This window comes from Rhinoraja longicauda, chromosome 29 (genome assembly GCF_053455715.1).
Source record: "Rhinoraja longicauda isolate Sanriku21f chromosome 29, sRhiLon1.1, whole genome shotgun sequence".
NCBI lineage: Eukaryota > Metazoa > Chordata > Chondrichthyes > Rajiformes > Arhynchobatidae > Rhinoraja > Rhinoraja longicauda.
Window position 1 is genome coordinate 949,055 of NC_135981.1, and position 13,916 is coordinate 962,970.

Sequence of the window (13,916 nt, forward strand, 5' to 3'; positions counted from 1 at the left end):
AGAAGATTGAGAGGGGATCTTATAGAAACGTACAAAATTCTTAAGGGGTTGGACAGGCTAGATGCAGGAAGATTGTTCCCGATGTTGGGGAAGTCCAGAACAAAGGGTCACAGTTTAAGGATAAGGGGGAAGTCTTTTAGGACCGAGACGAGATGAGAAAGTTTTTTTTCACACAGAGAGTGGTGAATCTGTGGAATTCTCTGCCACAGAAGGTAGTTGAGGCCAGTTCATTGGCTATATTTAAGAGGGAGTTAGATGTGGCCCTTGTGGCTAAAGGGATCAGGGGGTATGGAGAGAAGGCAGGTACGGGATATTGAGTTGGATGATCAGCCATGATCATATTGAATGGCGGTGCAGGCTCGAAGGGCCGAATGGCCTACTCCTGCACCTATTTTCTATGTTTCTATGTAGCTGGGCAAGTTGGATTGAAGGGCCTGTTTCCACACTGTATCACTATGACTCTATGAAGGGCCTGTTTCCACACTGTATCACTCTATCACTCTATGACTCTTAATATGCAAGACATGCAATGAGTTGTTACCTATAAGGCACTGACAAATTTACAAAAGTATTCAATATAGTCCTGATGCTCCCTCTTCGTTCTAACCCCCCCCGGTCCCCCTTTGTTCTCGGCACCCCCTCCCCTTTGATAATCGTACTGATAATCACAATGTGTTGACACCAATAAACCAGACAATTGTTTAGTGCATCATTAAAAACTACTTTATTGAAGACCACCAGAAATTTAAAGAGCAAACCAATATCTGGAGTTAATATCCTCTTGGTCAGATGAGAGGTTGTTTATTGTTTAGTGACACGAATCTCCTCCTGCTTGTCAACAATCTTTCCATCAATCATCGTCTCAGTAACGGTTATATACTTCTTGGTCGTCACCACCTCTGGTGCTGAAGAAACAAATATGGGAGGAATTAACAATGAACAAACAGGAAGGATTACAACTCGACAGCATCTTTCACAGCCAATGAAATATTCTGGAAGTGTAGTGATGTTAGAAAGGCTGCAGAAACTTTGTATACGGGGCAGTTTCCACGCTGTATCTCCAAACTAAACTAAATTAAACTAAACTGTGTGAAAGAACTGTGAAAATGCACACTTCCAGATTCAGGGACAGTTTCTTCCCATCAGTTATCAGGCAACTGATCAATCCTGCCAACTGATCAATCCTGCCAACTGATCAATCCTGCCAACTGATCAATCCTGCCAACTGATCAATCCTGCCAACAACTAGAGAGCGGTCCTGAGCTACTATCCAACTCATTGGAGACCCTTGGAATATCTTTAATCGGACTTTATCTTGCACGAAACGTTATTCCCATTATCATGTATCTGTACACTGTGGACGGCTGGATTGTAATCGTGTATTGTCTTTACACTGTGTGGTAAGGATGCAACAAAAGCTTTTCACAGTACCTTGGTACATGTGACAATAAACTAAACAAAACTAAATACACTAAGGAGCCTCCATGAAGAACAGTATGTAATCTGAAGATAGAGTGTCAGATATCTGAGAACTCTCGTCTGCTAAATTGGTTTAGAAACATAGAAACATAGAAAATAGGTGCAGGAGTAGGCTATTCGGCCCTTCGACCCTGCACCGCCATTCAATATGATCATGGCTGATCATCCAGCTCAGTAACCTGTACCTGCCTTCCTCCATACCCCCTGATCCCTTTAGCCATAAGGGCCACATCTAACTCCCTCTTAAATATAGCCAATGAACTGGCCTCAACTACCTTCTGTGACAGAGAATTCCACAGACTCACCACTCTCTGATAAAGAAATTTGGTCAGAATCTGAATTTGGGACCAATGGGCACAGCCCAAGACAGTCGCAGTGATGATTAATATAGAACGTGTCCCCTACTCCCTCAGTCATTAACATTATTACCGCCACGTTTATCGAGGTACAATGGAAAGAGACACAAGGAGCTGGATCGAATCTGTGGGACAGGCAGATGCTGTTCCTCCAATTTGCGTTTAGCCTCACTCTGACAATGGAGGAGACCTAGGACAGAAAGGTCTGTGCAGGAATGGGAAGGAGAATTAAAGTGTCCGGCAACCGGGAGATCAGTGAAAAGATTTGTTTTGCATGCTATTCAATCAAATCAGATATAGTTCTCAACAATTACTCCAACATTTTGTGTCTTCCACCCTACTCTTCCTTATCTCTGTATCTCCCTCTCCCCTGATTCAGTCTGAAGAAGGGTCTTGACCCAAAATGTCACCCATTCCTTCTCTCCAGAGATGCTGCCTGTCCCGCTGAGTTACTCCAGCTGTTTGGTTTGGTCTATCTTTGGTTTAAACCAGCATCTGCAGTTCCTTCCTACAACATTTTGTGTCTATTGTTGTGCATCAGTTCCAGAGACAATGTCCACAATGAGGTAGATGTCAATCGGACAGAACTCTGGCTTATGGAAAGGGAATTCATAAGTTTAATAACAGTGGTGAAGAAACTGTGCCTGAGTCTGGTAGTGCACACTTTGAAGCCTCTCCATCTTCTGCCCGATGGGGGTGGGAAGCAAAGGGAATGAGTAGGTAGAACAAGTCTGTGATTATGTTGGCAACTTTCCTGAGTGAGCTGGAGATGGAGCTGATGGTGGAGGGTCTGCTGATGGTGGAGGGACTGTTGATGGTGGGGGGTCTGCTGATGGTGGGGGGTCTGCTGATGGTGGGGGGTCTGCTGTTGGTGGAGGGACTGCTGATGGTGGAGGGACTGTTGATGGTGGGGGGTCTGCTGTTGGTGGGGGGGTCTGCTGATGGTGGGGGGTCTGCTGATGGTGGGGGGTCTGCTGATGGTGGAGGGTCTGCTGATGGTGGGGGGTCTGCTGATGGTGGGGGGTCTGCTGATGGTGGGGGGTCTGCTGATGGTGGGGGGTCTGCTGATGGTGGAGGGACTGCCGATGGACTGGTTGTAGGATCAGACCCCAGAGAACCCAGTTAAACGTTGACCCATCATTAACCAACACCGCACTTGTGTGCACATCGCTGCTCCCTAGTTGCACCTCAGTGCCAAACTGGGTTGGAGCATGTGGCTCTCTTTGTTTAACAGAGGGAGGTCTAAGGACACATACACAGCAGGTGGGGGACAGAGCGAGTCCAGACTGGAGAGGTGTGTAGGAAAAAAACTGCAGTTGCTGGTTAAAATCAAAGGTAGACACAAAATGCTGGAGTAACTCAGCGGGTCAGGCAGCATCTTGGGAGAGAAGGAACGGGTGACGTTTCGGGTCGAGACCCTTCTTCAGACTGATGTCAGGGGAGGGGGCGAGACAAAGTCCCGAAACATCACCCATTCCTTCTCTTCCGAGATGCTGCCTGACCCGTTGAGTTACTCCAGCATTTTGTGTCTACCCCAGACTGCAGAGGGTTTTTTCTCCCCACCCATCCACACATCCACCCATCCACCCATTCACCCATCCACCCATTCACCCATCCACCCATCCACCCATTCACCCATCCACCCATCCACCCATTCACCCATCCACTCATCCACCATCCACCCATCTACCCATCCACCCATTCACCCATCCACCCATTCACCCATTCACCCATCCACCCATCCACCCATCCACCCATCCACCCATTCACCAATCCACCCATCCATCCACGCCACCCGTGAGCAACTATTCCCAGTCCAGCGGTCCTGCTGTTTATAACAAGCGCATCAATTCGTGACAGTCACTCAGTGCATACCTGGCTTTGTTTCTTGAGTTTTGATTTCCATTGAGTAGCTGTTGGAGACATATAGAATAATAATTAGGCAACAAACAAAAAGCAATGATCAAATAAAATTCGGTGAAGTATGAAGTTCAGTGATTGGTCCTTCAAACGCAGCTTGGGTGGACAGAGATGGAGGTAAAAGTTCATAAGTGATAGGAGCAGAATTAGGCCATTCGGCCCATCATGTCCACTCCGCCATTCAATCATAGCTGATATAACTCCTAACCCCATTCTCCTGACTTCTCCCCATTACACCTGACGCCCATACCAATCAAGAATCTATCTATCTCTGCCTTAAAAATACCCATTTTCTTATCCTCCACAGCCGTCTGTGGCAATGAATTCCATAGATTTACCACCCTCAGGCTAAAGAAATTCCTCCTCATCTCCTTCCTAAAGTGACATCCTTTAATTCTGATGCTGTGCCCTCTGGTCCTAGACTCTCCCACTAGTGGAAACCATCTCTACATCCATTCTATCCAGGCCATTCACTATTCGGTAAGTTTGAAAGATGCCCCCCCTCATCCTTTTAAACTCCAGCGAGTACAGGCCCAGTGCCGTCAAACGCTCATCATAGGTTAACCCACTCATTCCTAGGATCGTTCTGGTGAACCTCCTCTGGACCCTCTCCAGAGATGCTCCTGATGGAATGGAGTGCCATGAGACTCAGTGTGAAGTTGGTCATGGGACTTTTTGTAGACAGCATCAAGTGAAAGTGATTCTGTGCCGGCAGAGGTGCCATGTAAATTGACATCATGTTTGGCACAGGCATCTTGGGGCTAGGACGTGTCCCTGTGCTGTACTGGTGTAAAGTCTGTTCTAAGGGAGTGAGATGTAACAGCAGAGACCAGGTGTTCAGGTTCCAATCAGTTTGTATTCAATCATTTGGGCAGCACGGTGGCGCAGTGATAGAGCTGCCGCCTCATACGCCAGAGATCCGGGTTCAATCCCAACTACGGATGCTGTCTGTATAGAGTTTGTACATCTTCCCAGTGACTGCGTGGGTTTTCACCAGGTGCTCCGGTTTCCTCCCACATTCTGAAGACGTGTAGGTTTGTAGGTGAATTGGCTTCTGTAAATTGTCCCTAGTGTGTAGGATAGTGCTGATGGACAGGGTGGTCACTGGTCAGCCCAGACAAGGTGGGCCGAAGGACCTGTTTCCATGCTGTATCTCTAAGGTCTAAAAGTCTAAACTCAGGCCATTAATGGAGGGTAGACACAAAATGCTGGAGTATCTCAGCGAGCCAGGCAGCATCTCTGGAGAAAAGGAATGGGTGATGTTTCGGGTCGGGACCCTTCTTCAGAATGCAGTACAGGATTGAGGGGCAGAGTGGCCTACTGCTCCGGTCTGTAGGTCAAGCAATGAATCTGGGTAGCAAAGGCTCACTTGGTGCCTGGTTTTTTGCCTTTTACCAAAATTATTTTTAACATTTACAGAGCCCAGGTTATTGAAGCACGAGGGGAGGAGAAGAGAGGAATTGTGCATCGGCCAATGTAAGAAGGTAAGTGCAGGAGCAGACCATTCGGCCTTCGAGCCAACACCGCCATTCAATATGATCATGGCTGATCATCCAGAATCAGTACCCTGTCCCTGCTTTCTCCCCTTATCTCTTGATTCTGTTAGCCCCAAGAGCTAAATCTAACTCTCTCTTGAATACACCCAGTGGATTGGCCTCCACTGCCTTCTGTGGCAGAGAATTCCGCAGATTCACAAGTCTCTGGGTGAAGAAGTAGTTTGGAGCTTGGATGATGGTCTGACCTGACATCCTCTCCGTCAAGGAGGCGGCGATACTGGGCGATCTCCATCTCCAGCCTGGTTTTGACATCCAGGAGCTGTGTGTAGTCTTGGCTCTGCCTCTGGATGCCCATCTGGATCTGGGCCAGCTCTGCCTCCCGCTGGCTGAGGATGTCCTGGAGGTTCAGCAGTTGGTCAGCATACTGCTCCTCCGTGTCCTCCAGGTTGGCTTCCAGCGATGATTTCTGCATTCAAACATTGACAATGAGTAACATTGACAGGTGTATGACGGAATAAACTGCTGAGGGACATGGCTGGCACAGCACTCACCACACTGAAGAGCGTGTTGATATCAATCTCCACCGACTGCATTTTGCGCTTCTGTTCATTGAACATTTCTTTCTCTTTGTTGACCTGATGGGTGTTGATGCTCATCGACTGTTTGAGAGGAGTCGACTGGAATAAAACACAATGAATTTTATTCTTTGGAGCACAAGAGAATGAGGTGATCCAATGGAGGTGTTTAAGATCATGAGGGGAATAGATAGGATAGATGCACAGAGTCCTTTACCCAAGGTAGGGAAATCAAGCACCAGAGGACATCGGTTTAAGATGAGAGTGGAACGATTTAATATAAACTAACCCATTATGTTTGGGTTTTAGTGAAACCACTACCTCTCCAATTATGAGTTGTAAAATGTCAATAGACTGCTGAGCTCTCCATTTTTATTCCTAACTTTACCAAGAAGGATTTTTTAACATATTTCCACGTTGCAATCAGCGGCCAGTCTTCTCCCTGCCATTGTTCCAATTACCTGTTCCTTGAACCATGTCTCAGCTTCCTGCTGGTTAGTCTCTGCCATTAGTTCATAATTGCTTCTCAGATCGGCCAGGGTTTTGGTCAAGTCCTTGGTTGGACCAGCGTCCACATCCACAGTGACCGTGCCACGAAGCTGGTTACGGAGAGACTTCATTTCCTGACAAAGAGAGAAAAACGAGATTCAGACCTTGAATATTCATCCTCCTTTCTACAAGGGAAGGGAAGAGCTCTTAAAGATAGCGGAGTCAGGGGGTATGGGGAGAAGGAAGGAATGGGGTACTGATTGTGAATGATCAGCCATGATCACATTGAATGGCGGTGTTTGCTCGAAGGACCGAATGGCCAACTCCTGCACCTATTGTCTATTGGTATTAAATCTGGCCCAGTTTTTACAGATTGGAAGGAGTGGTGAATGGGGAATGTCATCTCAAAGGAGTTTGCTCAGTGGCAGAAAGGCAGTGGAGTTAATACACTGCCAGGTGAGGGCATGAGGAAGGTATGGATCGTGCCAACTGGAAATGTAGTTGAGATGTGGGAGCAAGGAGAGAGAATCTGGACATCATGAAATTACAATTAAACCCACTCGCACAGCGACTCCAGCACTTTCCAAAGGAGAAAACCATTGGTTGGTTTGAGGCACAGTGGCACAGTGGGTGGAGCTGCTGCCTCACAGCACCAGGGAGCTGCACTTCACCCTGACCTTGGGTGCTGTCTGTGTGGAGTTTGCACTTTCTCCCTGTGAGGATGCCCTTGTCACACAATCAAGTCGGCTCCGTGACGCCACAAGCCAACGACGTGACGTTTCATTGCCAATAGCTTCAGCGTTTCCATCGTGTGCTACTCACATCCTCATGGCTCTTCCTGATGTAAATCAGTTCTTCCTTCAATGCTTCGATCTGTGATTTCAGATCACTTCGGGCAAAGGTCAGTTCATCCAGGACTTTGCGCAAGCCGGCGATGTCCATCTCCACGCCACGTCTGATGGCCAGCTCGGACTCATACCTGCAGGTGGGGACACACAGGGCCTTGTCAAAGTTCATAAGTGACAGGAGCAGAATCAGGCCATTTGGCCCATCAAGTCTACTCCGCCACTCAATTGTGGCTGATCTCTCTCTCCCTCCAAACCCCATTCTGCCTTCTCCCCGTAACCCCTGACACCCGCACTAAAGGTCCCCACGTGGCAACTGCCAATTCCAATTGACATCCAAGGGTCAACTGGTAATTCTTCCCCTTCTCCACCACATGCTGGCCACATGACTCTGGGCCACATGACTCTGGGCCACATGCTGGCCACATGACTCTGGGCCACATGACTCTGGGCCACATGCTGGCCACATGACTCTGGGCCACATGCTGGCCACATGACTCTGGGCCACATGCTGGCCACATGACTCTGGGCCACATGACTCTGGGCCACATGACTCTGGGCCACATGACTCTGGGCCACATGACTCTGGGCCACCGTATCTATCAGATTAATTGAGTGGGGATGAGCTTTTACAGGATGCCATGAATGGGCAAACCAGGACATGTCTGTGTGCCAATGTGGACCTTCGGAATTAAGATGGTGGGATGCAAGAAGCAGTTGTTCAAGGTAAAGGACAATGCACTGAAGGACAATGCACTGAAGGACAATGCACTGAAGGACAATGCACTGAACCTGTGACTTAAGTTGGCAATGGATTATAACTGGGTGGAAAATTGGACACGGAGCGTAGGATAATGGAAATGTACACTGGTGAAATGAATGTGACAAGCAGGGTTTCCGAGTGTGTTGGCTGTGCTTTTACCCAAGTGTATCAACAACATGAGAAGAGTAGACATCTGAGAGACGCAGGTCGCAAGCTGTGATGGTTTGGTAGGTGGGAGCAGGTGATCTGAATGGGAAAAGGAACTGAAATTCTACCTGGTCACATTTGTTCGAGATCTTATTCTTTGGCGGTGCGACTGAAATCATGGAATCAGGGAGACTCAGCAGTCGGTCGTTCAACTCAACATGCCCATACTTGCTGAAGGAGAATAGCCGGCCTAGTTCTGCCGACAAGCATGAGGTGGACAGAGATTCTTATCTCCCCTCCAAACCTACCAACCACCCTGCTCCTGGGTTTCTGAGGAAAATATTCCTTTTTTGTTTTCTTTGTCCAAGCCCCTAATAATTTTTTACATCTCAATTCTCCCCTCAGCCTCACTTGCATCTCAATGAAACAACCCAAGCCAATCCAATATTTCTCCAGAGATACAATTCTCAAGTCCTGGCAAAATCCTTATAAATTCCTAGGGCACCTTCTTTTGCACGACCTCCTCTCCTGTGATGTGGCGACCAAAGGTGTGGACGGTGATCCAGCACACTTGAGACTCTGTCTCACCTGTCTACACTTGAGACTCTGTCTCACCTGTCTACACTTGAGACTCTGTCTCACCTGTCTACACTTGAGACTCTGTCTCACCTGTCTACACTCCCAAAACCCATAAAATCCTCGAGAAAGATTGGATAGGCAAGGTTTAGTCTCACTGGGAGGTCGGAGCGGAGGATGAAGGGTGGCCTACAGGGAGAATAAACCTTGCCTATCAAATCCTTCTGAAGCCCTCCAGTCCTGGCAGCAGCCTGATGAATCTCCTTTCATGTTCGTAAGTTGATAAGTTCTAGAGCAGAATTAAGCCTACTCAACCAGAGAGCAGCCCTGAACTACTACCTACCTCATTGGTGACCCTCGGACTATCCTTGATTGGACTTTGCTGGCTTTACCTTGCATTAAACGCTCTTCCCTTATCATGTATCTGTACACTGTGAATGGCTCGATTGTATTCATGTATTGTCTTTCCGCTGACTGGATAACACGCAACGAGAAAGCTTTTCACTGTACCTCGGTACAGGTGACAATAAACTGAACTGAAACTGAGACGTGAGAACCCAAGCCCCTGTATAGTTAGCCTTCCGCAAAGGAGTTGGTGAGACAGAGCGCACGGTGTTTGTGTGGGCCTTGCTGTGACAGTGAGACAGAGCACATGGTGTTTGTGTGGGCCTTGCTGTGACAGTGAGACAGAGCACAGGGTGTTTGTGTGGGCCTTGCTGTGACAGTGAGACAGAGCACATGATGTTGGGCCTTGCTGTGACAGTGAGACAGAGCGCACGGTGTTTGTGTGGGCCTTGCTGTGATGGTGAGACAGAGCACATGATGTTGGGCCTTGCTGTGACAGTGAGACAGAGCACATGATGTTGGGCCTTGCTGTGATGGTGAGACAGAGCACAGGGTGTTTGTGTGGGCCTTGCTGTGACAGTGAGACAGAGCACATGATGTTGGGCCTTGCTGTGACAGTGAGACAGAGCACAGGGTGTTTGTGTGGGCCTTGCTGTGACAGTGAGACAGAGCACAGGGTGTTTGTGTGGGCCTTGCTGTGATGGTGAGACAGAGCACAGGGTGTTTGTGTGGGCCTTGCTGTGACAGTGAGACAGAGCACATGATGTTGGGCCTTGCTGTGATGGTGAGACAGAGCACAGGGTGTTGGGCCTTGATATGAGTGGCTCACTTGGTTTTGAAGTCATCCGCAGCCAGCTTTGCATTGTCAATCTGCAGCAGGACCTTGGCGTTGGCCAGAGAAGCAGCATTGATCTGGAAAATAAGAAATGGCATTTATTACTGAACAAAGTGTCTTTAATATAAAGCAGCAGAAAATTCAGCAGAACACAGAGTGCTGGAGTAACTCAGCGGGTCAGGCAGCATCTGTGGAGAACATGGATAGGTGACGTTTCACAGAGTGCTGGAGTAACTCAGCGGCTCAGGCAGCATCTCTGGGGAACAGGGATAGGTGACGTTTCAGGTGGGACCCTTCTTCAGACTGAAGAAATGTCTCGACCCGAAACGTCACCCATTCCTTCTCTCCAGAGATGCTGCCTGAGCCGCTGAGTTACTCCAGCACTTTGTGTCTATCTTCGATTTAAACCAGCGTCTGCACTTCCATCCTGCATCCTTCTTCAGACCTTTCTTCAGAATTCAGGAGAACGTGCCCAGAGGGAAGGGCACCGCAGGAAGGGGTCAAGGGGTGGCAAAGAGGGGGTGAAAGGGAAGCTGTGTAAAGACATGAGAGGAGACCCCATGTGTCAGGGGTTATGGGGAGAAAGCAGGAGAATGGGGTTAAGAGGGAAAGATAGATCGGCCATGATTGAATGGGGAAGTGGACTTGATGGGCCCAATGGCCTAATTCTGCTCCTATCACTTATGAACATGTGGGGAGAAGAGGCTGGGGGAGACGGAGGTGGGAGGAGGGGTGTGGGTGGGAAACACCACATGTTCTTACATGACTGAGTTGCAGCATTTGATTAGTGATTGGGAGCACAGGTGATCGAGAGTTAAAAGTGTTTAATTGTCATATGGCAACAGAACAATGAAATTCTTGCTTGCTGGAGCTTTACAGTCACATTTACCACAACACACACTGATAAATAATCAATGATACAAATCAGTGATCATCCACACTGGATATGCTGCAGACACCTCTCTGTCCAGGTGCATCACAGCTTGGGTTGGCAACAGCTCTGTCCGAGACCACAAGAAATTGTAGAGTTGTGTATCCAGGTTCCATCACAGAGACCTGCCTCCCCCACCCCCACCCAATCCCACCCTCATCTGCACTATGATTCTCATTTGAGTTGCTTTTTTTCTTTTTTCCTGCCTGATGTATTTTGCCCCTTTCACTTTCAAGCTCTGCCCTCGAGCTTTAACATTTCCATCCCGAGGAAAAGTTTTGACTGTCTACCCTATCTGTCCCTTGGTTGATGATACCATGGTTGCAAAGGTGACGAGTTGGTCTAAATCCTCAGAGGTTCACTCACCTGGACAGAGATCCACTCGCCTGGACTCAGCGAGCCACTCATCTGGACAGAGATCCACTCACCTGGACTCAGTGATCCACTCACCGGGACTCAGAGATCCACTCACCTGGACTCAGAGATCCACTCACCTGGACTCAGAGATCCACTCACCTGGACAGATCCCCACTCACCTGGGCAGAGATCCACTCACCTGGGCAGAGAACCACTCACCTGGACAGAGATCCACTCAGCTGGGCAGAGATCCACTCACCTGGACAGAGATCCATAGAAACATAGAAAATAGGTGCAGGAGTAGACCATTCAGCCCTTCGAGCCTGCACCGCCATTCAATATGATCATGGCTGATCATCCAGCTCAGTAACCTGTACCTGCCTTCTCTCCATACCCCCTGATCCCATTAGCCACAAGGGCCACATCTAACTCCCTCTTAAATATAGCCAATAAACTGGCCTCAACTACCTTCTGTGGCAGAGAATTCCACAGACTCACCACTCTCTGTGTGAAGAAATGTTTTCTCATCTCGGTCCTAAAAGATTTCCCCTTATCCTTAAGCTGTGACCCCTGGTTCTGGACTTCCCCAACATCAGGAACAATCTTCCCGCATCTAGCCTCTCCGACCCCTTAAGAATTTTATATGTTTCAATAAGATCCCCCCTCAGTCTTCTAAATTCCAGTGAGTATAAGCCTAGTCTATCCAGTCTTTCTTCATATGAAAGTCCTGCCATCCCAGGGATCAATCTGGTGAACCTTCTCTGTACTCCCCCTAAGGCTAGAATGTCTTTCCTCAGATTAGGAGACCAAAACTGTACACAATACTCCAGGTGCGGTCTCACCAAGGCCTTTTACAACTGCAGTAGAACCTCCCTGCTCCTATACTCAAATCCTCTTGCTATGAATGCTAACATACCATTCGCTTTCTTCACTGCCTGCTGCACCTGCACGCTTGCTTTCAATGACTGGTGCACCATGACACCCAGGTCACGTTGCATCTCCCCTTTTCCTAATTGGCCACCATTCAGGTAATACTCTGCTTTCCTGTTCTTGCCGCCAAAGTGGATAACCTCACATTTATCCACATTGTATTACGTCTGCCATGTATTTGCCCACTCACCTAACCTATCCAAGTCACTCTGCAGCCTCCTAGCATCCTCCTCACAGCTAACACTGCCACCCCACTTCGTGTCATCCGCAAACTTAGAGATGTTGCATTCAATTCCCTCGTCCAAATCAATAATATATATTGTAAATAACTGGGGTCCCAGCACTGAGCCTTGCGATACCCCACTAGTCACTGCCGGCCATTCTGAAAAGGACCCGTTTATTCCTACTCTTTGCTTCCTGTCCGCCAACCAATTCTCTATCCACCTCAACACTGAACCCCCAATACCGTGTGCTTTAAGTTTGTACCCCAATCTCCTATGTGGGACCTTGTCGAAGGCCTTCTGAAAGTCTAGATATAACACATCTACTGGTTCTCCCTTATCCACTCTACTAGTTACATCCTTGAAAAATTCTATAAGATTCGTCAGGCATGATTTGCCTTTCATAAATCGATGCTGACTTTGTCCGATGATTTCACCCCTTTCCAAATGTGATGCTATCACATCTTTAATAACTGACTCTAGCATTTTCCCCACACCTGGATACAGAGATCCACTCACCTGGACAGAGATCCACTCACCTGGACAGAGATCCACTCACCTGGACTCAGAGATCCACTCAAATGGACTCAGAGATACACTCACCTGGACAGAGATACACTCACCTGGACAGAGATACACTCACCTGGACAGAGATACACTCACCTGACCTGAGGATTCACTCACCTGGGCTCGGAGGTTGTTGATGGTCTTCCAGTAGTCTCCCAAGTCTCGGCCTTCGGTGGGCGACTTCTTGTCGTAGAACTCCCTGATCTGCAGCTCCAGGTGGTTGTTGGACTTCTCCAGAGAGTGCACCTTTTGCAGGTAGTTGGCGAGGCGCTCGTTGAGATTCTGCATGGTCTGCTTCTCGTTGATGGCGAAGGCCGACGTTCCCCCCGAGGAGTGGGTGGCCGAGTAGAAGTTCCCGATGGTGCTGCCCTTGTGGGGGCCATAGGTGGAGGCGATGCGGCTGCCCCGTGTCTGGGAGACGCTGGCGGCCCGGCGGCTCTTCGACCCCCCGCTGAGGCTGCCGCCCCCCGTCCCCCCGCCGCCCCCCACGCTGATCCGCTTCGAACGGGAGGAGCTGAGCACCACCGAGCCCCCCCTGCGCTGCGACCCCGAGATATCGGACGTGGATCTGTAGGACTGCATGGTCGGTCTGGAGATAGAGATGGAGATGGAGCGTCGCGACTCAACCTCAGAGAGAAGAAGTGTGTCTGGACCACAACATCCCGGCTATAAGTACAGCGTCGCCCAGGGAGCGGCCCGGTAGCGCCCGCAGAATGCAGCCGGTCAGGTTTATGATCAGCAGCAACCAGGACGTCTTGGCTCACACCCCCGGCATTGTTGCATCCCGTGGAACCACATGCCTTCCCTTGTCCCCTGCCAGCGCACAGTCCGATCCCACAACCGTGCACGGCCCCCCCGGTCTGCAAACAACCCGCAGCCCAGGCCACGGATATAATGGTCCGCAGCGCAGCGCAGCGCAGCGAGCTGTGCGGTCAGCGCAGAGTCCGGCGCTCTCCACCTCCACCCGCCCCCAGACCCCCCACCGCCCGCTCCCCCCTCCCCACACCCCAGACCCCCCGCCCGCTGCCCCAGACCCTGGGTCTTGAAAATGGCACCAAAGTGGCCGCTCGGTATACTCGAAGGA

The 13,916-nt window shown here is 49.3% G+C and overlaps 1 protein-coding gene across 1 annotated transcript; it reads right to left on the reverse strand.

Moving 5' to 3' along the window:
- Positions 1-711: 711 nt before the first annotated feature.
- Positions 712-13,623, reverse strand: LOC144607789 (keratin, type I cytoskeletal 19-like). Its single transcript, XM_078424864.1, has 8 exons — positions 12,950-13,623; positions 9,821-9,903; positions 7,138-7,294; positions 6,288-6,449; positions 5,803-5,928; positions 5,497-5,717; positions 3,711-3,748; positions 712-905 (listed from the first exon to the last, which is right to left on the reverse strand). Exons 1-8 carry the CDS (start codon positions 13,412-13,414, stop codon positions 802-804), a joined length of 1,356 nt encoding a protein of 451 aa, XP_078280990.1. The 5' UTR covers positions 13,415-13,623; the 3' UTR covers positions 712-801.
- Between the last annotated feature and the right edge of the window lie 293 nt (positions 13,624-13,916).